At 52.6% G+C, this 25,337-nt stretch overlaps 4 protein-coding genes across 4 annotated transcripts; 3 read left to right on the top strand and 1 right to left on the bottom strand.

The window, feature by feature from the left end:
- Window positions 1-394: 394 nt before the first annotated feature.
- On the top strand, window positions 395-4,510 carry UMAG_04413 (uncharacterized protein; the record flags this gene model as incomplete). The annotated part of the gene is made up of 1 exon (XM_011392805.1): window positions 395-4,510. One exon carries the CDS (start codon window positions 395-397, stop codon window positions 4,508-4,510), a length of 4,116 nt encoding a protein of 1,371 aa, XP_011391107.1.
- A 964-nt stretch (window positions 4,511-5,474) lies between these two features.
- UMAG_10519 (uncharacterized protein) lies at window positions 5,475-7,493 on the bottom strand (the record flags this gene model as incomplete). Its single annotated transcript, XM_011392858.1, has 1 exon — window positions 5,475-7,493. The coding sequence occupies one exon, from the start codon at window positions 7,491-7,493 to the stop codon at window positions 5,475-5,477; it is 2,019 nt and encodes a 672-aa protein (XP_011391160.1).
- A 2,808-nt stretch (window positions 7,494-10,301) lies between these two features.
- Window positions 10,302-12,764, top strand: UMAG_04411 (uncharacterized protein; the record flags this gene model as incomplete). The annotated part of the gene is made up of 1 exon (XM_011392804.1): window positions 10,302-12,764. The coding sequence occupies one exon, from the start codon at window positions 10,302-10,304 to the stop codon at window positions 12,762-12,764; it is 2,463 nt and encodes an 820-aa protein (XP_011391106.1).
- A 2,141-nt stretch (window positions 12,765-14,905) lies between these two features.
- UMAG_04410 (putative siderophore iron transporter mirC) lies at window positions 14,906-16,657 on the top strand (the record flags this gene model as incomplete). Its single annotated transcript, XM_011392803.1, has 1 exon — window positions 14,906-16,657. One exon carries the CDS (start codon window positions 14,906-14,908, stop codon window positions 16,655-16,657), a length of 1,752 nt encoding a protein of 583 aa, XP_011391105.1.
- Between the last annotated feature and the right edge of the window lie 8,680 nt (window positions 16,658-25,337).

Genomic DNA, 25,337 nt, shown 5'->3' with positions numbered 1-25,337 from the left:
CCCCGCGATTTTGAATGCTCTTCAGATCAAATCGGGTGGATCGGATCATCATCAAAATCGATTCAAGTGGGGATGTCGAAATGCACGCGCTTCGGTGTCAGGAAAGGTTGAAATTGGTGCACGAAGCAATCATCAATCGTGAATCGTGAATCACGAACTGGCACGGCATTTCACGGCAATGCCGTGGAAGCCCACAGCAAAGCACTTGCAAACGCGATTTGGCAACTCGTTCTCCCAACTCTCGGTTCTGCTTTGCTCTTTATCATCATCATCATCGCCACTACGTTCTTGCTCACGTATTTCGACTGCATTCTAACGCAAGGCTCAGCTTGTTGTCCTTTGCTCCGCCAAACCCACTCTCTGTTGAGTGCGCCCCGCCGCAGTCTCTATCACGATGCTGCATGGCTTCAACATTCTGCGCCAGCAGTACTCGCAGTTGTCCAAACCTGGAGGCGCAAATCAGTCTGCCGTCAACACCATCCAGACCCTCGCAGAGCGGCTGTCCAAAGCAGACGAACTTCAACTTTCCATCGAAGATCGCAGAGCTGCCGTGCTTGCGCTCAAGGGATTGAGCCGCGACCACAACCGCGCCGTGGGTCAGCATGCACTTCCGGCATTGCTCATCTCCCTCCAACAGGATGCAAAGGACGAAGACATCGCCAGAGCCTTGATCGAATGCTGCATTACACTGTGCGAGGTGCAATCGCCGGAAGCTGCCCAGGCCTCGTCCGCCGCGCAACCACCGCAAGCACAGGGTAAGCGCAAGCAACACGACCAAGGTCCACCTTCCGGGCTTCTTCACACCGATATCTTTTTGCAAGAACCTGGCCCTCTTCATTGTCTACTGCCGCTCCTGGCTCCTGACCGTGCCTTTTACACCCGTTTCGCCTCGCTCCAGCTCCTCGGCTCTCTGCTCCGCAATCGTCCTCACAGAGTTCAGGATCACGTCCTCGTCGCGCCCGGAGGGTGCGGTGCCATCCTCGAATGTCTTGCCGAAGGCGCTGGTTCCTCTGCAGAGATCGTCCGCAACGAGGCCCTCCTCCTCCTCCCACACCTTGTCTATGGAAACGCCGACATCCAAAAGCTCGTCGCATTCGAAGGCGCTTTCGAGAAGCTCCTCGACGTGTGTGCCGCTGAAGGCAGGATAGAAGGCGGTGTCATTGTCCAAGATGCCCTCGAGGGCCTCGAAGCTCTTTTGCGCTACAACGTCTCCAACCAGAATTACTTCCGAGAGACTCTCTCTATCCCCATGCTTGCACCGCTGCTCTTCTATCCTCCCACACCGTCCAACAACGAGTTCCCCTCCAAGCATGCTGAACACGAGTACGCGCGCCAGCTCGAGGCATTTTGCTTCCAGGATTGGGACCATCAGAAAGTCGTCAACGCCAAAATCGTGCTTGAGATCGTCGCTCTGCTCATCGGCGGCCAGGGTGAAGGTCGTCGTGCCAATCAAGGCGCGCTTTTGCAATGCGGCCTTACGAAATGCCTAATCGAACTCGGTCTTGCTTCCACCGCCCCTGCTTCCCTCAAAGCACAGGCGCTGCACGTCTCGGCCTCACTTATGCACGCGTCGAGAGCCAATCAAGATCTTCTCTCCGCGTTGCTCGTGCAACCGATCAAGGTCGTCAGCGCATCCGAGCCGCACGGAGCCGAAGCGCAAGAGGGAGACCAACAATCGGCTCAGCACTCGGCATATGCAGCTCCTCCAGAGGCTTCCCTCACCCGTATAGAGCCAAGACCTGCTGCTGTCTGTCTTATCGAGCTTGCCATCGGCACTTCGGGTGCCAAAGGTGGGCTCGGGTTGAGAGGCGCTGCTGTCGCTTGCTTCCGAGCTTATGTCGCTGACAACATGGATGCACGTCTGTCCATCATCAACGGTATGGTCCCGCAAGCTGAAGCTGAAGCTGAAAGTGGTGCGCATCAAGCATCTGCTGCAGGCAGGATCCTCTTCGAGGCTATCACCCAGAGCCCTTCAGTCCAGGCTACGTCTGAACATGCCGACGCCTACAAATACCTTGTCTCGGCTATGCTCTTCTCCTACCTCGTTCGCGGAAGTGAGACGGCCAAAGCAGCTGCCCGTTCTATCTCGATCAACCCCGATGGCACAGTCATCAAGCACGTTCGAGCCACAAAGGAAGGCGACGATGACGAGGCTGACGATGACGACGACGACGACGCACCTTCGTCGCTCATCCAAGTCATTGTCGGCAACTTGACTCTGTCCGAACGAGAGCTCGCCGATGCCGTACGCACAGAGCGCGCCTCGGCTATGGGCGCTACCGTCTCGTCCATCTCCTATTCTGCGGCAGACTGGACGCGCATCATGGTGGGCTACCTCGTCCTGCTCTCCGTGTGGCTGCACGACTCGCCACTGAGCGTGCGCGACTTTTTGTCGGAATCGGCTGCGCTGCAAGCTGTCATTCAGCCAGTCGCTCAGTCGTCTGGTGTCGATCCACTCATCCAAGGTCTCGCTGCATTCCTGTTGGGAGTGGCGTACGAATTTGATACTGACCCAGGCAAGGAGGCCGTGACAAGAGCCACGATGCACCCCATCCTACACTCCAGAATTGGCGCTGACCAGTTTGCTGTGCGCATCAACCGCATTTCTGAAGATGTTCGTTTCCGCGAAGTCACACCTGACGTGCTGGAAAAGCTTATCGCTGTTGAAGAGCAGAATGAAGCCAATGAGCTGCGTGTCAAACAGATCGCAGAAGCAAAAGCGGCTGCAACTGCGGCAGCAGCAGCCGCAGCCGCCAAAGCTGCCTTGGCCGACCCATCCTCTGCATCTCCTGCTGCAGCCGATGCGGCTACACCGGAGGACAAGGAGAAGGCAGACGAAGAAGCCCAGGACAAAGATCTTGAGGTCAACGGTCTCGGCCACCTCTCTAAACGTCGTCGAGCGGGTCTCTGGTTCGATTGGAGCTTCGTCGAATTCTGGCGTGCCAACTCTACCCTGATCGCTAGATCCATAACTGTCGATCCTGCTAGCAGCTCTGCAGCGCAAGCTGCGCTTCCGGCAGAACTTCTCGATGCGCAACGCCAAGCAGAATCGTTGAGAGACACTGTCGTCAAACAAGCGCGCGAAATCGAAGTGCTCGAAAAACGCGTCGAACAGCTAACCGAGACCCACACTCAGCAAATCGCTCAACTTCAGGCGCAACTCGGAGCAGCACAAGAGGCCGTTACGACGCATGCACCGCAGCTCGAAGCTGCTCGTACGCAAGTCGAGCAACTCAGGTCTGACCATGCCTCGGCACTGGCGGATCTGCAAGCAAGGCATGACGAGCTGCAAAAGCTATTGACCGAGGCTCAGACGAGGGAAGAGGAGAGCAACGGAAAAGTGTTGCAGCTCACCTCGGAAATGGCTCGGATCTCGGCGAGCAAACCTTCGCAAAAGGAGTTTGCGGCCTTGCAGAAGGCGCACGATGAGTTAAAGAAGAAGCACGACGATCTCGTCGTTGCCGGCTCGTTTGACGGCAAGAAGGAGGGTGCAGGTGGAGTGGCAATGAAAGATCTGATCCAAGCGCGCGAGTTGGCTGGTCAACAAGCGGACAAGATCGCAGAGCTCGAAAGCAAGCTTCGTACTCTCGAGTCTGCTGCCTCCGGTGGTGCGAATGCTGTCGATGATGTCAAAGTCCAATCCAAGATCTCCGCACTGCAAGCGCAAAACGCTTCGCTCGAAAGTCAGCTTTCGCGCCTTCCCGCGCTCACCGCCGAGCTCGAAACTGCAACAGCGCAACTGGCCGAACTGGGAGTCACCAAAGCAGCTAAGACCGAACTGGAAGCTAAGGTGGCATCCCTCGAAGAGCAGGTTCTCAGCTCGAACGGCCAAGCCGACACTGCTGATGCTGAGAAATCTAAACAGCTGTCGGCGGCTCTTGAAGAGAAACGAGTGTTGACCGAGAAGCTGGCGGCGCTGCAGAAGGTGGAGAAAGACAAGGCGGAGTTGGAAGACAAAGTGAAAACCTTGGACGAGGTGACCAAGAACAAGGCTGAATTGGAGAAGAAGCTCCAAGAGTTCGAAAAGCTCACCCTAGACAAACAGGAGCTTGAAGCGCGGGTGGGATCGCTCGACAAGCTGACGAAAGAAAAGCAGGAGCTAGAAAAGAAAGTCAAGCAGTTGGAAAAGCTGAGCAAGCAGAACAAAGAGCTCTCGACCAAGCTGTCGCAACTGGACAAGCTGACTGCCGAGAAGAAGCAGGTGGAATCGGAGCTGGCGCAGTTCAAGGCGTCAAGCGAGAACGAGGTTTCCGAGCTGAGATCCAAGATTGCCGCTCTCGAGACGTCCTCAAACGCTTGCACATCGTCTTCAAGTGCCGATGTGGAGAAAGAGCTCGACACGCTCAAGAAGGACAAGGAAGAGATTGCAAAGGAGAACGAAGACCTGCTTGTGCTGCTCGAAGAGCTCACCCAGAAGCGCAAACGTGACAAGGCAAAGTTGAGGGCCAAGGGCGACAAGGATGTCAGTGACGACGACGACGACGATGACGACAATGACGATGTGGATTGACAAGTGTGCCATATTTCACCCAGTCTCATGTCCTTTTCTTTCGAACAGTCGTGAATGCAAATAATCTTGAGATGACTATGGATGCCAACGTACGTGTTCGCCATGACTCACGACTCTTCTTGGCCTTCCCGTGCTCTCTCACATTTCGCCCTCGTTCTCCAGCTCGTCGTTCAGCAGAATGGTACACCACCGCGTCTGCACAAACGGCTCTTCTCATCCATCTTCGCTCGTTCACACACAAACACATTGCTTGGCACCATCACACCACATCCACAAACACATTGTTTGGCACCATCACACCACATCGAAAGGCGCAAATCAATTTTCATCGATTGGCAAAATCAGAACAGAACCAGTCCGAAAAAGCTGCCGCAAAAGAGTCAGAAAGAACTAATGTTAACTAGAAACAAGAAGAACAGCACTCATGACTGAGGCGTGTTATGAAAACGCTATCCTGTGCCCGATCATAATGCCGTCTCCACTTCCGCTCCCCGCCAACTCGTAGCAAAGAGCGAAGAAAAGACACCGGGTAGAGGAAAGAATTCTGTTGTAATCGAAGGACAACTGTTACAAACGGCTCCAATTTGACCAAGCATCGAACGACGGATGCCTCCAGCTATGATTTGATCGCGCACGACGGTAGCGTCATCCAGAGAGGCCAGCTCCCAGGGAAAACGCTATCCAGCCAAAGCGCATATCAGAGCGGGTGCAAGCACGTCGGTCTAGCTTCAAAGGCGAAAAAAAATGCTCGTAACGTAACGTGTATGGGACAAGGGTGTGGAGAATACAGTATCCGAGACTTGAAAAGGGCGAAAAAGGATGCAGGGCCATGATACAGGCGGAACTTTGTCGTGTGAGTCTTCAAGACTCTTTGCGTCGTTAGATGAGAGCGAGGGCAAACAACTTTGCTCGCTTCGTCGTAAAAGGATATGCATAGCGCAGGCTTGGCTCGGGTCATGTGCGTTCAAGCGCAAGACACGGCCGTCGCTGCTGCACTCTGCATGCTCACCCCGTTAGAAAGGTTGGTGGCATCGACATCCTGATCATCATCGGCCTCGGAGAGCGAGGCAGAGTCGAGACCGATCTCCATCAGAAGGTCATCGTCGCTCAAGTGCGACGAGGGTTGCCCAGCAGCAGGAGTGGATGCAGCACGCTCAGGTAACTTGGTCTGACCCAAAGCCCTTCGACCGGTACGTGCCTGCCTGCTGCGAGCAGGAGTCACAGCGACGTTGACAGATGCCTCGGCAGCATCGAGTTCGTGAGCGGAAGGTCCAACACCCATGAGCGACATGCCAGCCAGGAGCAGGACCGATGCCAGCGTGTTAGGCGCTTTGGCAGGTGAAACAGTCTGGTGGCCAATCAGAGAGTTGGCGCGCGACTGTCTGCTCTCGATCGACGACGACGACGTCGAGGCAGTGGAGGGCGAAGAAGGTGCGGAGGCACAGGGAAATCGGTAGTCAAGACCAAGGCCCATTCCTGTCGCAGGCACGTTGACGGTGCTGCCAACTGGCTGAATCGATTGACTGCGAAGAGCGTTCTCCGAGAACATGGCCAACGTCGGGGTCTTGGAAAGGTCGAAGCCAGCGGTGTTCGAAGCATCAAGCTTCATGAACGTGCTGGACGCGTCGCCCACGGTGAACTTGGAGAGCGGCGACTCTGGCACAAAGAGGGGAAGCTCGGCGCCCTGCCCAGCCTTGAACGGCATCGATGCGACACCCATGCTAGCAGCAAGGTTGGCGTGGGTGGCGTTGACATCCATCGCCTGGAAGCCTGTCACAGGAACAGAGTTGTGTGCGGTGGCAAGGCTAGCACGCAGCGCATTGAGCTGAGCAAGCAGCTCGTTCTCGCGCTGCAGAGAAGCGGCGAGATCGGATCGAGCCTGATCGAGCTCAGCGGAAGAAGCGGTTTGGGTCGGCACAGGTGCAGTGGTACTGGATTGAGCAGCAAGCTGAGGCTGCACCTCGGGGGCAGGAGTGCTTTCGGCCTCGTCGGCAGTAGGTGCGATGGAAGCGCCTTTCTTGGAGATAACTTCTTCAAGGCAGTGACGCGCCATGGGCTCTTCGTTGGCGAGCACGGCAGCGAGGGGAGTCGAGTCGACGTGCTCGAGGCCAGCGTCGGGACCAGCGATGGCCTCCCACATGCGCCAGACGAGCATGGAGATACCCTTGCATTTGACCTCCATCTCTTCAAATTGTTCGCGCTTGCGCTGTCGGGAGAGGAAAGCGGCGGCGCGGTTCTTTACAAGTCGCGCCTCGCGCTTGGTGAGGCCCGAGGTGTCGGGAGGCACGAAAAGGCTCGAGTGCTTTGCCGAGGTGTCGATGACGGGGAAGGGCTTGCCAGACTCGGTGATGTGCGAAGCGGAAGGTGGAGGGCGTCGCTGGCCAGCTTGCCTAGAGGTCTTTTTGGTGGTTTTGGCGGTATCAGCCGTTTCGGGAGTGCCAAAAGCCGAGAGCGGGTCGAGCGAAGTTTCAGCCATGGTTTTACGCTTTGCACCTCTGTTCGCGGAGGTGGGCCTGGAAGATGCCTCGGAAGTGGAGCTAGGGGATGCGACCGAGCCGATGGACTCTGCATCGGAGAAGTTGAATCGCCTGTCGGGAGCATGAGTGGCGTAGTTGGGCAGACTCATGCTGACCACCATGGGCTGGGAGGCGGGGAAGGGAGCAAATTCTTGGGGTGTGAAAAGGTCGTTGACGGGCTCCATCTTGACGAGATGGGCCGAGGGGCTGGGTTTCCAGAAGTTGTTGAGCCCCTGAGCGACGTACATGGGCGGGTGCGTAAGCGCAGGGGATGGAGCAGCAAAGACAGCAGGAAAAGACGAGTGGAACATGGGTTGAAATGCAGAAGCATTGACATGCTCGGTAGAGAACTGATGATCGAGGAGGGCGTTGGGCATGGGCATGTGGTGAGCAGCGTCTGTGGGAGCCCAGGCAGGTGGTTGAGGCGACGAAGATGCGGTGGAGAAGGCGGGTGAGCTGTTGATCATGATGTCGAAGAGCAGAGATGGAGACAATGCTGGAAGCGGGGTTGGGTGAATGCTAGAAGAGGCGAGGTGAAATGCTTGTGAAGACGGAGGAGGGAAAGGGATGATGTTTGACTACCAGAGCCAAGAGCAAGAGATGCAAAAAGAAGACGATCGCTACCAGAGCGAGGCGGAAAGCAAGTCAAGATCTGAGAGGCTGACAGAACCAGTCTACCAGCTACAGAGGTTGTGAAGAATGAAGAGGCGTCGAAACGAACGATGCCGGGGATTGAAGCAAGTACGATCAAGTGCTGCAGCGGATGATTCGAAGGCGGTGTCGATGGTGAATGCAGGAGTGGGGCGTGAAATGAGGTGCGGTTAGATGATAACAGCCTCAAGCTGGATGTGATTTGATGTGGTGAGCGAAAACGAGGAGATGGCGAACCTGACGCGAGCAACGACGGCACAGGAAATGAGATGAGGTAGCCAAGCGTGATGAGAAGAGATGAACAACAAACAAGAAGCTGGACAAGACGAGAGATGGGATGAGATGAGATGAGCTGAGAATGAGAATGAGAATGAGAGGAGAGGAGAGGAGAGGAATTGAGATGAGATGGGGAAGAAAGAGATGATGGTAGGACAAGCAAGGTATAGTGGGGGAAGGAGCGTTTCAGTATCCGTGATTCCAACACTGAGACAGGCAAACGTGAATCACGACTGCTATGGCATGTGCAAGTCGGGCAGACCTGAGACGAACCTACGGACAAAGGGAACAGCACCCTCTTTTTCCTCCCTCTTCGTGGTTTGCGCGAGGAACCTGTAGACTTGGAACACCGCACTCGCTTGATGCGCCGCGCCTCGTTGTGGTTCTTGCTCCCTCGACCGTCGATGCTCAGCAGCGCGCCTCGAGCCGGACATCGGCAAAAGAAAAAGAAAAAGAAAAAGAAAAAAAAGAGTTTTAAAGGAAAAATGTCCCCCCGTTTGGAGCGAGGCTAAGAGAACCGAGCGCGCAGAACCGCAGCTGGAAAGAACAAAGCGATGCAACAGTCTACCGTCGGTCGCACGTCAATCACGAATCACGAACGGCCCCCCTTTTATTATATTAATAGATACTATGAATACGCAAACCGTTCCTTTCAAATTGCAATTTCGCGTTTTGTACTCCGACGAAGCACCTTGCATTCATCAACCATCACAAATGCCTCCCGCATCTCTTTTCGATCAAGCCAATTTCAGGGGTCACTCTGTACATGTAGTATAACGTTATATTAAAATATTAAAGCCCTTCAAATTCCATGCCTACAGCAGAAGTTGTATTCTCAATATGTATCATTCTCGAAAACTTTTGTATTGGCATTTCGGTTTGCGATGTGTCAGCTTCAAAGTCACGAATAAGTATTCTCTGCACTCTCTGGCTTCGATCAAAGTTCAAGTCGTAAACTCGCTATTCATGGTTCGGTCAACAGTTGTGAATTGAGTTGTCAAGAAGACAGAGAACAAAAGAACAAAGAACAAGAGAGAGGTCGCGCCAACTCGCGTCGCATGCTTTCCTACGCTCAAGTTGTGTTACTTTTCTCGGCGCTGCGTCCGACAATCGTGAAGCGTGAATCGTGAATCGTGAATCGTGAATCGTGAATGTGTTCAACACTTTTTGTTCCCACGCTGCGGCGAGCCTTTTATGACTCGTGACTGTTGTATGAGAAAAGCCGAGTCTTCCAACGTCCCACAAGAGTCTCATGTCATCCGTGTGATTCATGTCTTATTAAGGCAGTCTGACGTCGACAGGAGTGTACCTGGCAGCTGCCTCCCTGATTCTGTCTGTGGATAACAAGTCATGCTGCTCCACTCCAAGCTCTTTTGACATTCAGGATTCTTCGCACATGTCACAGACCGCTTCCGCCAACCGACCGCGCCCATCGAGCCCTCCCTCTGAGCTCCAATTCACGATTCCATCGAATCGTAAACAACTTAGCAACATCGACTTGGATTCAAATGGTTGGATTCAAGCTTCCATCCTCTTCTGCCTCGCTGCTTCATACATAGCCCAGTGCTTTGCCCTCTTGCGCCTTGTGCTTACCATGATTCAATGAATTATACTTGCAATCTCACCTCGTCAGCCTGTACTTGCTCTGTAATGGCCAACCTTTCGTCATCCATGTGCTGTTTTGCCTCGTTGCCTGTTAGAACATGCAATGCACCCTCCTGCCTCAGTTTCACATCTGTAACCCAAGGCCCAATTCCACGCAGCGACTATCAAACGGCCTTACTCCAACGCCTTGGGCTTTGTAACCGGCTCGGAATACGTTGGATCCCAAGGCAAACACAGTGACACAGTCATACCGTCATGTCTTTGAGGGTCACCAAAGAATGGCCGCGGCACGGTCATCAAGAAAATTAATATGTTGTCTTAATCACGAATCGTGAATGTGAATGATTCAACAATATTTTATGTTAACACGCGACAAGCAAGCGTGAAACAATTTAAGCCATCGCTGTTTTTTCTGATCCATCCTTGCGATGGTCCCGATGTTGCTTGCTCGATTCCATCAAATCCGAATAAATCGTGAATGTGGTGAGCATGACATAATCATCCCCTAGCTCAGTTTCATCCTTTGACTTTGCCTCTTAGCTGGACCCTTTGTCTACGCTTCTCCTTCTCAGACAAAATCATAAGCACTTACAAACGTCGTCGACTTTCGATCTCGCCTACCCGACAACTCAACAGAGACACCAAGCGGTACGGACAGCTTTGCGTGTCCAGATTTGGGCTCATCCCTCGCCACGTGCGCCTTTCCATTCCGTCTCATCGCTGTCAGGCTTCTCATTGTCAACATGGTTCGCGTCATCATCAAAGGCGGTGTGTGGAAGAACACTGAAGATGAGATTCTCAAGGCTGCCATCTCCAAATATGGCAAGAATCAGTGGGCGCGTATCTCGTCGCTCTTGGTCCGCAAGACACCAAAACAGTGCAAAGCCAGATGGTACGAATGGCTCGACCCTTCCATTAAGAAGACCGAGTGGTCCAAAGAAGAAGATGAAAAGCTCCTTCACCTTGCCAAGCTCATGCCTACACAGTGGCGCACAATAGCCCCACTTGTTGGCAGAACCGCTAATCACTGTCTTGAGCGCTATCAGAAGCTTCTCGATCAGGCCGAGGCTCAAGACAATCAGGCTACCTCTAGCTCTCTCGGTCTCATCGGCACCGGCGAAGCCGTCCCCAGCGCAGATGACGTCCGCCGTCTACGCCCCGGTGAAATTGACCCAGATCCGGAAACCAAACCTGCCAGGCCTGACCCCATCGACATGGATGAAGATGAAAAAGAGATGCTTTCAGAAGCTCGAGCACGACTTGCTAACACACAAGGTAAGAAGGCCAAGCGCAAGGCCCGAGAACGCGCTCTCGAGCAATCCCGCCGTCTTGCCATGCTTCAGAAGCGCAGAGAGCTCAAAGCTGCTGGCATCACAATCAAACAAAAGCCAAAGAAGGGTTCTGTCGACTACAATGCCGATGTTCCATTCGAGAAGAAGCCGCTTCCCGGCTTCTACGACACGAGCGCCGAGACCTCCAAATCGTACAAGGCACCCATCGGCAAAACGCTGCAGGAGCTCAACAATCGAAACGCTGGCCCCGAAGATGCCACAAAGAGTAAGCGTCAGCGTGAGGCTGAGGAGAAAAACAAACAAGCCAAACAGCCGATCGCAGGTCCAAGTGACGAGCACATTCGCAAGCTCAAGGAAGCTGACCAAATCACCAAGCGGCGCAAACTCAACCTGCCCGCTGCTCAAGTTGGCCAAGACGAGCTGGAAGCCATCGTCAAGATCGGCCTAGCAGGCGAACGTGCGCGTTTCTTAGTTCAAGACGGCTCTAGCGATGCTACCGACAGCTTGCTCGAAAACTACTCGGCGCTCGATTCGGCAAAAGCGACCCGTACCCCTCAACTAGCAGCCCACGAAGACTCTGTCATGAGAGAGGCCAACCATCTTCGCCTCATATCCTCAATGCAGACCCCGCTCCTGGGCGATGTCAACGTGGACTTGCAATCATCCAAATCCTCGGGTATTCAGACGCCTGGATCCTTCGTACCTCAAACACCCAACCCGCTCTTGACACCTGGTCTCCGAAACGGACAGACTCCAGCCTCGGCAAGCGACTCGAGACTCCATGCAGACACCAGCACGCCACAAAGGACGCCGCTGCGCGACAACTTGGGTCTCAATGTCGACGATAGCTTTCAAGCTGGTCATGAGACGCCAAGAGAGCTCAAGCGGGCACGTAGCCTGGCCCAGTCTCACCTCAGGCAGAGTCTCTCATCGTTGCCCGCGCCAAAGAACGACTTTGACATTGTCGTCGATGAACAGGACGTCGAATTGCAAGCGAATTCGAGCAGCAGACTTGATAACGAGCCTGCTATGAGTGAAGAGGACGCAGCGGAACGTGATGCCAGACTTGCTCGTCAAGCCGCCGAGGAGGAAGCCAGATCCGAGGCGCGCCGCAGTCAAGTTGTGCGTCGCAATCTGCCGCGACCGGCACAAGTCGATTTGTCGCGCTTGCACAATCAGATTGATTCTCGCTACCGCGATCGGGTAGAGCTTCTCGTTGCACGCGAAACGGCCCAACTCTTGCATCACGACGCCAACGTGCATCCCATTGCTGGAGGCAAGCATCCCGAGCCTGAGGCGGTGCAATTCGATACGCTGTCCGATACATCCTTAATTACCGCTCGAGAGCTTATGCGTAAAGAGCTAGCCGAACAGCTTGGATTCCCCGGTGCCAATCAGGAGGCTCTGAAACGTATGGTGGCAGCTTCGCTCAATGACGACGAGGAGGGTATGCAAAGACTGGAGGATGCGCTCAAGCAACAATGGTACGAGGCAAGAAACAACAAGTCGCAGCTTGTGGAACAATTGGAGGTGACACGCGCCAAGATGGCTCGAATAGCATCACAAGCGGCCAAGGGCGAAAAGATGCTGACGAAAGTGCTAGGCGGCTATCAGGCGCGGAGCGTGGCGCTCCTGAATTCGACCAAGGAGCAGTTCAAGGCGCTGCAAGAAGCGGCCATTTCGCGCGAGACATTCGAGTATCTCGGTCGGGGAGAACAGTGTGGTAAGGCCGACCGACTCGACTCGCTGCGCAAAGAGGTCGAAAGTTTGGCTAGGCGGGAAAGTATGGCTCAGACGGCGTACAAACTCTTGGCAGAGGAGCGGAGCACGCTGCAGGAACATTGTGAGATGCTTGAGATGGAACTTCTCATGCGACAGGCTGAGTCTCTCAACGAGGCTAATCTGTCTGCCTAGTTGTGGCCAAGCACAGATCATGTTGGTGTCTGCATACGATGTATACATACCCTCAAACGAATCAAAATACACTAGACATCTATTTGCGCCGTTCATCCCAAACCCACTCGCAGCTTTGAGGAGGCAAACTCCGATGTTCACGATTCGTGATTCTCCTCCGCATGTGCATATTCACTCATGATCCACAATCGTGAATTGTTCTCTAAAAACTTTGATTTTCAAATTTTATTGATTTTTTAGGCTTTGAAGCTTCTGTACTTCCGCAAATATTAATCGTGAATATATGCGAAAGAGCATTCGCCGCACTCACGACTGTCAGAACAAGTATTAATAAAAGTCCGTTGCATTTGCGATTGATGAAGACGCATTGAATCACGTGTGTCGCCATGTTCTGGTTATGGCATGGCTGAAAACGAGGATAATGTGCGGTTGAGCTCGCACGAGTGCCCTGCTGGTGTTCGTCTAGCCTGTCCAAGCTCTCTACGCGATCGAGACGCGTCCGATCAGTGTTTCAGAAAGGTTTGGGAGTGGCCTGGTCTGATAGTTGACGAGCTGCATTCTTTAGACAGCAGTGCGACTGCATATGCAGTTTGTAAAGAAAGGCTTGGAATCGGCCGCAATGGGCGACAGCAGTTGAGACGAAAGCAGCCCTGAATGGCCATCCCATGTTAAGAACAAAATAATATTAATAATACAGGAAAGGAATCGACGGGCATTAGCGGTATTGCTCACTCATTCTCTGGGTACGGGGCAAGGGCGAGAAGCGGCCGAGAGCGGTGCTAGTAGCAACAAGAAGCAGACAGCCACCGAATCACGAATGACAAAGACAAAAATTTGGTCGTAGAAGCTCATGCGCGTACATGACAGTCTCGAGTGTCAGTCTGCGGTGAATCCGCCTCAAGAGGGCGCAGGTCTGTGTTGTCCGTTTATCAGATCCGATGTAGTCAATGCGAGCGCGGTTCTGGGTTTTAGCCTCAAGTCTTGGCAGACTTTCAAGGCTCACAGTCTTGACTCACGACTGCAGCTCACGCTCTTGATCGTATACAAAATATCCGAGCAAACGAACCGGCTGTTTGAATACAAATTTGAAAAGTGCTAGTATGGATGTGTAATATTCATATGTGAAAGAAGCGAGTAGACCTTTCTTAAAGTTGTCTCAAAGCTGAGTTTCTTTGGCAAACGCGTTTCGAATGTTCGGCTGTCTGCAAGCGGATTATATAATGAACAAACTCATTTCCCCTCTTATCTGATCCGACCAAAAGAGACCAAAAAAAAAAAATCTGATCATGATGAAAACCAGAGCACACAGACAGCGTGGGCAAGCTGACATCTCCTACAACATGGAACATCGCCTTGGTCATGCTCGTGCTCGTGCTCGTGGCTGGCTAGCCTTATTACGCCCGGGGAGAAAGGCAGCTCGCAAAGAAGCTTGTCATTGGATCGTGTACATGCATCTCTTCGGGACGATTCGAGTACTTTGCTTGCCGCTTGGCCCTGTGTCGATGGTGTGAAACTTTTGCTTGCCGTCTGCAGCTCGTTTGCTGAACGACGCTGCATCAGCCGTGGGCTTCCACCAATCCGATGGCTCGCTCCAACCCCATTTGCAGCGCATGACTGCAGCACATGAAGTTTGCTTTCTCCTTTTCAAGAATCACGATTCTGTTTGGCTTCTTTTGGCATGTACAGACCATGTTCCTGCTTGGGACCTGCTCTGACCTGCTCGAGAAAGAAGTGGGAAAAAATTTGTCTGCCCGACTTTTGCCGGCTCCACTTTCCCTGAAGCTATTCTCGTCGACGGATGGGCGAAGCCTCTCTTCTTTGGACTGCCCTGGTGCTCCTTGCTGCTTGGCGCATGTTCCATCTTACTCGGCTAGACGAAAAGTAATTTTTTTTCTCTTTCTTTCCTCGTCTAATTTTTGCTCTCCATTTGGCACGGCACAACTCTGGGGCTTCGTTGATAGACGAGACGCATGGACAGGAACCAAAGCAATCTGTCACATCCCTCAACTTAAATAGCGCGGCGCCATCTGATAACGAAACTCCTGCGTGACACCCCCAACGTTGTCCTTCTTGTTCGTGATTTTCTTCCGCCTTCGTCTTTCCCTCCTCATCTCTTCGTCTCCCACTTCCCATACTTCAACATGTCGCGTCCTTTCGACGCCGAAAACGTCGAGCATCGGGATACCTCCCATGACTCGCATGACCACACAGATCAGCTTGCCGACAAGCAGATCGGTGTCGTCGCTGCTGAAGCTGGTCGCACTGTAGCCGATTGGACCCTCTGGATGGGCATTCTCGGCATTGCGCTCGTCGCCTACCTTTACGGTCTCGATAACAACACCATGTGGGCTTGGCAGACCTACGCCACCACGTCTTTCAACGACTACCCCGCCTATACCGCCGTCTCGGTTGTTCAGGCTGTCATTATCGCTGTCGGCAAGTTCCCCATCGCTAAGCTCGCCGACGTTTTCGGTCGTGCTCAGGCCTACGCTCTCTCCGTCTTTCTTTGGGTGCTTGGCTTTGTCATCATCGCCATAGCACAGAACACTCGTTATGTCGCCGGTGGTACCGTCATTTATGCCTTTGGCAACACTGGTGTCCAGATCATGCAGCAGATCGTTCTGGCCGACTACATCTCTACCAAGTGGCGAGGCGCCGCCATCGGCCTTGTCAGCCTTCCCTATGTCATCAACTTCTGGGCCTCGGCTCAAATCTACCCAAAGATCGTTGCTGTTAACTGGCGATGGGGTCCCGGCTTCTTCAGCATTTGCGCTCCCGTCGCTGCCTTCTCCATCATTTTCGCTCTTGCCATCAACCAGAGGAGGGCCCGAGCTATGGGCCTCGTCCCTTCTCGCCCTTACAAGCACATGTCCTTCCTGGCCGCCGTTTACAACTTCCTCATTGACATTGATGCCCTCGGCCTCTTCCTCATCTGCGTCGGCTTCCTCCTCATCCTTCTTCCTGTCAACCTCGCCAAGCTCCAACCCAACGGTTGGTCTACCGGCTGGATCATCGCCATGCTCGTTATCGGCGGTGTCATGCTCATCAGCTTCTGTGTATGGGAATGTGTGGCCCCAAAGCCTATCCTTAACAGGCGATGGAGGCTCAACCACGATGTCCACTTTGCCACCGCCATCGGCTTCTTCGACTTCTTCAGCTTCTACGCTTCTTGGGTTCCTGCCTACTATTGGTCTCTCATCGTCATGGGTTACGACAACACAGGTGCTACCTACTTCTCCAACTGTCAATCGCTTGCCTTGACCGTCTTCGGTATCGCTGCCGGCTTCCTTTCCCTCGGCACTAAGAACTACAAGTGGATTATGATCTCGGGTGCTTGCATTCGACTGCTCGGCATTGGTCTTATGATCAAATACCGTTCCTCTGGCTCCTCCAACGTCCAGGCTGTCTTCCCCCAAGTTCTTCAGGGTATGGGTGGTGGTTTTCTCGGTATCACCCTCCAGGTTGCCGCCCAAGTCAGCGTTCGTCATCAGGACGTTGCCACCGTCACTGCTTACTTCTTGCTCCTCACCGAGATGGGTGGTGCCTGTGGCAATGCCCTCGTTGGCGCCGTTCAGACCAACGTGCTCCCCGGCTACTACGAGAAGTACCTTCCCATGCTCAACGCGACCCAGCGCGCTGCTATCTATGCAAGCCCTTTCACCGCCGTCTCTCAATACCCCATCGGCACCCCTGAGAGGACTGGCATGATCAACGCCTACAACGACTACATGCACATTCTTCTCATTGTCGCCATCGTGCTCGCTGTGCCACCCATCATTCTCGGCCTTGTCGTCAACGACCGCAAGCTCAACGACAATCAGAACTGTGTCAGCAACGAGCTTGCCGGTATGAGGCGTATGTCGAGCGAGAACGAGTCCACTGACAACAAGTAAGCTTGTCTCCCCTCATATCCTACATTACTTGTCTCGCGCGCATCGACCAACGGTCCTCTTGTTAAGGAAATAATACCACACGGGCTTCTCGGTTCCATCTCTCTCAAAAGTCACCCTTGTCGCTTGCTCTAAAGCTAGCCGTCATGCTTTGTCAACACATTACTTCTTCCTGGGCTAACAAGGTTTATCATGGAATCATGAATTATTGCTATTCTGTCTACTCATGACTTGCATACTCTCCTCTTTCGACATGTGTGAGACTGCAAGCCATGCCTCCTTGTGCAAAGAGCGAACGACAGCGTGAACGTGCGATTCGAGTCGCAGCCTACGCTCCATGAATTCGACACTTGAGCCTTCCATTCCGTCTCTGTTCTGAGCGTTAAATTGGCTTGTAAACGAGGGAGGGACCCGTCCCCAAAGTCAACCCCTTTGTCAGCTCGGGATCACGTTAGCTTCTTCCCGTGGTGTACTCTTCAGCAGAGCTGGCCACGTAGGCACGTATTCATACATCAGGGCGCGCAAAGTCTCGGGCAAGACTGACCGGTGTGATTTCTGCGGGATCCGAGAGAGTGGCCTACATTTTTGACGAAACCTTGCCCTCCCACAAAAGCAACTAGATCAACTTCTTCGCAAACTTGGCTACCTAAACAAAATCAGCGCCTCATAACCTGATTCTAAACAAGCCCAAACTCGTTGTGGCGATAGCAACCTATCTTCGTGCGAGGTTTCCGGCACATTGACAAGCGCATACACCCTGCACATAACCACAATCATAGATCATGAATCCCCCATTCCTCCCTCTTCAACTAACTTACTTTATCCCGCCATCTTCACCTCCAGGTCGAGACATTGTTCGGGCCCTCGTGCTCTATTCACGACTCGTGACTAAGCCTGAGCTGACTTAGGGTTACAGCACCTTGCCACTACCTGTAACTTGGCCACTTGTTAGAACATCTGCGATTCACGATTGGCGTTCAGTCCGATCGTCCACAATCACACTTCATTCACCCAACCGGAACACATGAGTGACCACCGGACGGAAACAAGTAGGTGCCGCTGCATGGGGAATCTTATCCGCGGTTTCCGGTCATGAGTGTTCGATCGAAGCTCGTACGAAGTTCATCCGCTAGCTACACTGGCGGGAGGGTTCTGCTGTTCTCATGACTCATGCCATAGCGGAATACACCATTGGCCACATACTCGTACTAAGAGGTAGAACCTGAAAGAGAACAGACTCATGCATCTGACCAGTTGTGGCCACGGCTAGTCAGTCGTATGAAGAGCCGACGTATAGGTAGAAGCCCATGTAGGATACTCCAGTCAGCTCATGTACATAAATAACGTTACAAAGGGAACACTCGTGACTCACACTTTGTAGTTAGCCCCTTGTCCAAAACACATTGTCCAAATACATTCCAAACCATCCTCGAACACTACAGTTCCAACTCGCCTCTCTAAGCATCAAGGAAAGGGAGACTTCGATCATTCACGTCGTGAAAAAAAGTAAAAAGTCGACCTAGGAACCACCCCGCATCAATCATAAATCAACCGGACCCAGCAGACAGCTCAATACGCCACAGATGTTGTCGATACAATCATGAATATGATATATTAATCTAAGCCAACGAGCGAGCGGGCAAGTCACGAGTGAGATGGACGAGTGAGTGAAGGGCCAGCAGCCAAACGAGTGAGCGAGACCAGCGAGATGAATGGAGCGGGTTAGCAGGGTTACAATCACGAATCATGCGCGGGCAAGCTGGCGACAAGGAATAGGATGATGCTTACCAACTAGGCACTTAACGAAGGAGTTTTTGTGGCCATCGGCGGAGAGTGACTTGCGAGAGGAGGGCGTCTGCTCGCCAACGCTGGTTTGCGAATCGAATGCAGACTCGGGGCCATCGTTGTCGGATGAGAAGACCGAGGCATGGCGAGAAGCTGCTGAGGCCGAGGAGGACAAAGACGTAGCTTCTGAGCGGGATCGGGATCGCTTGCCGCAGGCGCTTGGAGGCTGCAGTACGGTCCATGGTTGGTGGACAAGAGATGGGGCTTGCCGAGCACCGACTGCTCAAGGGCGGTGGTTTGGCTAGCCAAGTTGAAACCATTCATGATTGAGCTCGACTTAATCTACGATGGGCAAGGAGGCGCCTTCGACGACTATGGTGGTAGCGTATGGGTAGAGGCACTGCATGGTTACAGACGAGTGTCAAGAAAAATGTCAGAACGCTGCCAAAGGTGAGAGCGTATCTGGGCAGGTCAAGGCAATCGGCGGAGCTTTGTTGAAACGAGTCTGAGAAGCATGTCGAGCTGCTGCGTGGTAGGATGGCGATGGTGAGATGAGACGGAGGGGTTAAAAGCCAATCGGAATACGACGGAACCAATTCACGTAGATATGACGATGGACGACGGCAATAAGGACGGCAATCCTGACTGAAGTTTGTAGATGCAAGGGCCTACCAAGAGATGCAGGGTGACCCGCTGGGTGATACCGAGAACGCTAGTGTGTTCAGAGTATCAACGTTGAGAGGGTGAGACCGGCGTCAGGGTTGAGACCTGCTGAGAGAGTAGGCGAGGAAGGTACCAAAGCATTGCCCAGTCGCTGCACTGGCTTGACGATGTGATCCACCGCTTCGACCCTGCAGCCGCTCGTGCTGTATCCGCCACAAATCACCCTCTGGTGCCGCTTGACACCTCTCACAGAGGCGGAGGGGGTCCCAAACGAGACAGGACACTGCAAAAGCCGTTCCGAGACGAGCTTCGTCATCGAATGGGCTTGCAGCCACGGGACCCTCTCCCGCCCTTCGAGGAATCACCGCCATCCTTGCACGGCGTGCCCGTCCTGTGATTCGACTGGTCGCAAAGGCCAGACGCCTATACAGAGCTGGTCGAGTCGATCATTCACGATTCGCGAGCTTTGTAGCCACGAGCTGCGATCGATGCTGCAGCAAGCTGCTGACTTTGCTATTGACTCTCATGTCTCTTGTAACAGTCACGAGTACCTTCTCAATTGCTAGGCTACGAATACATACGTTGTTTTGCTCCAATCGCGATTACCAGATCTTGTGTCATGTGTGTGATCTCCTATGCGACTGGCTGACGAGCTGTTGAGAGGATGGTCGTCCTCGGAGCCACCCTAGGAGCCACCCGTGGGTGGTTGCCGGGGTGGTTCTTAAGACGACTTTTTCCTTTTTTCACGACGTGATTCATAATTAAATTAACTTAGCTCGTGTTTACCGTACAGAAAAATTCGCCCTTACGACTTACTAACTACAGTTTTCGTGCTCGCGTTGTTTGAAATCACTCGCGTGACGCTTTAGCGTCACGCGCCTTCAGAAGCGCTTTCTTCAGCATTAAGATTGAAGCCACCTGGGCTTGAGACGTGAAAGATAATTTAATGTATTTTTAGAGGTCTATATTCACCATTCACGATTGTCTGATTCGTTAGAGAAAAGAGAGCGGATGAAGGGACGTTGTCGAGAAGACCAGTCTGCTGTTCTAAATCACGAATCATGAATATCTGAACAGATACAGTCCGTTTGAAAATTCGTGATTCACGATTGTGATTCGTGGTTCGTGATTCGTTATTTACGATTGTGATTCGTGATTCGTGATTCGTGTTTGCCCACATAAAACCCGTGTCGGCACAAACCATTACTTCACGACATGCTATCGCAATCACGAATAATTACAACCTATGCTTGTCTTACACCTTCAGAAAGTCCTGCTTCTCAGCTTTCCTGTCTGTGCTGTAATTCAAGCATGCCTGTCGGGTGTTCTTTACTCTGACCTAGCCGCTTTTTGAGCTCGCTCCATACGTGTTCGATTGGATTGAGGACTGGAGACTCACGACTGAGCAGGCCAGTCCAGAAGACGTAGTTATCCAGATTCGTGATAGAATACCACTCACGACTTTCTGGCAGCTACGGTCCAGGGCTTTCCAATCACTGTTAGAATATCTGCGATTGGCGTTTAGTCTGATCGCCCACAATCATGCAACCTTTGCAGTTACTCGAACGGTACACACGAGTGACCGGACGGGAACGAGTAAGCTCGCGGAACGTCCACAACCCCCTCAGTCACCGGACAGGTACGACGAGGTGTCTCAGAACGTCAGAGTTTACCCGGTTCATAACATAGCGCTGGTAGCGAGAAGCCCAGGGTAAATTCGCACAAGTCGATGGACGACTGTGGGAATATGCCGTTGGCTACAGACTCGTACCAAGTGGAAGAACCTGAGGGAGAACAGACTCATGCATCTGGTCAGTCGTGGCCACGGCTAGTCAGCTGTATGAGGAGCTGACGTATAGGGAGAAGCTCATGTAGGATACTCCAGTCGACTCATGTACATAAATCGTGAATACAAGAGGGGACACTCACACTTGTGACTCTGTAGTTAGTCCCTTGTCCAGAACAAACTACCCAAATACATTCCAAACCATTTCTCGACCACTACTCAGTCCCAGTCGCCTCTCTAAAGAAAGGGAGACTTCGATCATCTAGCGCCCGCTAAAGATTTACCTAAATATTAACAGTTATGATGTGAAGATTACGATGGCTTTTTGTCGAACTTAATCATATAATAATTCGTACTTGTTTGCGCATGTACATACACGCATTTTCATTTCTTTTTACGTTGTCAATCGCGAATCATCATGCATATAACTAGCATAAAGTTCTCGAGATGATCCTTTGTACACGTGGACAAAAGTATCTAATCGTATATGAAAGTTAAGCCATGCATATAGACCACATACAGTACGTTATTTGTGATTCGTGATTATTTGTGATTCACGATTCACGATTACTGTTCCTATAAATGATTTACGATTCATAATTAGTCGTGAGTACAGCGTGTTCGTACATTCGTGATTTTGTAATTTTTAATCAATGCTTAGATATATGCATGGTGCTGAAGTCATGAGTCAAACAAAAGTCACGAGTGCAACGTTAATTTATGAAAGATTTGCAGTACAATTATGAATCGTGAATAACTCTCTTGCAACAGTCATAAGTACCTTCTCGAATTCGTGATTGCTAGGCTACGAATACATGCATTCATTCGTGATTATTGTTTTGCTCCAAGCGTGAATACCAGGACTTGTGTCTTGTGTGTGATCTCATATGCGACTGGCCGACAAGCTAATGAGAGGATGGTCGTCCTCGGAACCACCCTAGGAGCCACCTGCGAGAAGCCATCTAGGAGCCAGTCAGGGTGGTTCCTAGGACGACTTTTTCATTTTTTTACGACATGATTCCATACATGCTGCCACCACACGCCACATGTGATGCAACCGCTAGACGTTTCTATCTTTGGTCCGCTAACTTCGGCATGCCGGCGTTTGGTCAGCAGCGCCGCAGAGAGCGTTGGCGCAACCATCGACAGGTCGCAATTTGGAACTGTCTATGCCCAGGCACGCGAGAAGATTCTAACGCAGTCAGCAGCCCGGAAGGCCTTCTCCAACTCGGGTATCTCAGTCAACCCAGACCCAGACAAGGTTTTATGCCGCTTAGCTGGCAGTTCTACGCCATCCGAAGCTTCTAGAATGCCACTGCAGGAGATCACTATTTCACGCTCAGATTCTGCTTTCAATGCTGCCCTTGACGCCACGATCAAGGCCCACGCTCACGAACCTAATTGACGTGGTGCAAGGGATTTGAAAGAGATAATTAAGCAAGCAAACAAGGCAGCGCAAGGATCTATTGCAGTCCTGAAGCCGAAAACACCATGCTTCGAGCTCACCAGGCGCGGAAGAGCAAAACACTGGCAAAAGTGGGACGAATGGTGGCAAAGGGCGATCAACGGGTGCTCTCAAAAGATGTCATGATCACCCGAGAGCATGCAGAGCGAGAACTAGTAGCGAAGGGACCGGCAAAGCTGCAAAATGGACAAGGTGTTAGAATATCTACGATTGGCGTTTAGTCTGATCGCCCACAATCATGCAACCCTTGCAGTAACCTAACCGGTATACACGAGTGACCGGACGGGAACGAGTAGGTGTCTCAGTACGCGCGCTATACGCGCGCGACACGCACTCAGTACACCAGCGGTACGTCCGCGGTACGCGTGCGATACACTCGCAGTACGCGCGCCATACGCGCGCGACACGCACTCAGTACACCAGCGGTACGTCCGCGGTACGCGTGCGATACACTCGCAGTACGCGCGCCATACGCGCGCGACACGCACTCAGTACACCAGCGGTACGTCCGCGGTACGCGTGCGATACACTCGCAGTACGCGCGCCATACGCGCGCGACACGCGCTCAATGCACCCGCAGTACGACCGCGGTACGCGCGCAAGTATAGTAACTCGCCAGAGTTCTCCCACTTCACAACATAGCGCCGGTAGCAAGAAGCCCAGAGTAGATTCACACAAGTCGCTGGACGACTGTGGGAACACGCCGTTGGCTACAGACTCGTACCAAGTGGAAGAACCTGAGGGAGAACAGACTCATGCATCTGGCCAGTTGTGGCCACAGCTAGTCAGTTGTATGAGGAGCTGACGTATAGGGAGAAGCTCATGTAGGATACTCCAGTCGACTCATGTACATAAATACAGAGGGAACGCTCACACTTTGTAGTTAGTCCCTCGTCCAATTCACACTATCCAAATACATCCCAAACCATTCTCGACCCTACTCAGTCCCAACTCGCCTCTCTAAGGAAAGGGAGACTTCGATCATCCAGCGCCCGCTAAGGATTCACCGAGAATATCGAATAGGTTATGAGCCCAATCAATGATCAAGACCTTGCCTTCTCCTCTATGAGGGTTGGACTACCCAAACGGCTGATGTCCTCGGAGGACTACTTCGAATGGGCGACCTCGATGCAAAATGTCCTTTCGTGCAAAAACGCGAACTTATGGTTCATCATCGAGGGACGACTCGTCAAACCCGAGGAACATCTGGGTGAGGGAGACCTTAAGGAAGTGAAGCTCGGCAACAAATTCCCTACTAAGGATATCGCCGAGTACTATCGAGCTGACGTGGAAGCACGCAGCATACTCCTCAACTCCCTTGGACCCGCCCAACAAGCCCTGGTCGATACGTCAACTACTGCTCGAAAAGTCTGGGAGAAACTTCGCGAGAACTACGCGCAGAACGTTGCTCAGCAGATTGCTTCACTCGAAGCGCAGTTGGCGAACCTCTACCAAGGAGATGACAAGATCAACGTCTACTCCTACAAGTTGGAGACTATCTGCAGGAAACTTGACCACGTGGATGCTCCGGTTAGCGGACTTCGCAAACTGAGAACCTTTCTGCGTGGCCTCGGTCCCCAGCACGATGTCTGGCGAAAGATCTTCTACTTCAACACTCGTCTCTTCTTCCAGAAGGAAGGAGATTCCGACGAAACAGCCAACAAGAAGGCCCTGGAAGACTACGAAATTGCCGTCAGCACGATTATGGCTGAAGAAGCCGAGCAAAAGTCTTTCCGGCGCCAATACCCAGCTCGGGCCATGCAAGCCCAGTCGCAGCCTGTCAAAAAGGGCAAAGACAAATTCTGCACTAACTGCAAGAGGGATAACCATAACCTCGAAGACTGCTTCATGGAAGGAGGTCCCAAACACAAGGATCGCACCGAGAAGCAAAAGCAGAAGAAAACCAAGAAAGTGACGGGAAACCTGGCACAAGTCGACTCCGACGAGATGAATCTGTGTCTCCACGTGTCCACACCCGATGACAACGTCGCTCCCCAAAATGAAACCTGGATCATTGACTCTGGCGCAAGCCGACACATGACCGGCGACAAGACCCTCTTCTCGACGTACGGACCATCTCCTGTCCAGGAGGTATTCGTCGCTGACAACAGAGGAGTTCCGGTTGCTGGCATGGGCAACGTCAGACTGGTGATGAGTAACTCGAAGGGATCGCGGAAGTCGATTACACTTCAAGATGTCCTCCACGTTCCAGGACTTGGGAACAATCTCTTCTCTACACCACAGGTGCAACGCCTCGGTGGAAGCATCAACTTCACCAAGAAAACGGTCGAAATCTTCGACAAAAAGGGTCGACTGGCCCTGAGGGGCAAACGCCGTGGAGATGTGAACTACCTGCTAGTGGAAGGAACTACCACCGCAGTAGCCAAACTCGTTACTAGCGAGAAAGCCTTGGACCAAGCCAAACTCTGGCACCAACGGCTAGGCCACCTCCACATGCAGGCCACGCTCAAGACAGCATCGCTTACCGACGGCATGAACCTAAAGGCTATGTCGGGCCCCTCTGTCGGGAACAACTGCGAAACCTGCATCAAGTCGAAGCATAGGCACGCACCGATCAAGAGCCGTGGACCCAAGACAACTCGACCACTCGAGCTAGTTCACATGGATCTTGCGGGGCCTCTGCCGGAAGGCTTATCCAAAGAGAAATATTACCTACTCATGGTGGACGATTGCACGAGATACTGCTTCGGGGCGGCACTGATCTATAAGTCATCAGCCTTCCAAGCATTCCGAACCATCGATCGATGGACCCAAACGCAACTGGGAAAGCGTATCTGCCGAGTCCGAACGGACAATGGTGGTGAATTCTTGAGCAGAGAGTTCTCGAACTACCCTCAATCACCGAGGTATAGGACGAGAGGTCACTCCAAGATTCACACCACAATCCAACGGTCTCGTGGAGCGCACTAACCAGATTGTCAAGGATTATATTCGGTGCATGCTAGAAGAAGCAAACTTGACTA

Source organism: Mycosarcoma maydis, chromosome 14, assembly GCF_000328475.2.
Source record: "Mycosarcoma maydis chromosome 14, whole genome shotgun sequence".
NCBI classification, from domain to species: Eukaryota; Fungi; Basidiomycota; class Ustilaginomycetes; order Ustilaginales; genus Mycosarcoma; species Mycosarcoma maydis.
This window is presented reverse-complemented; position numbering and strand designations above follow the sequence as displayed.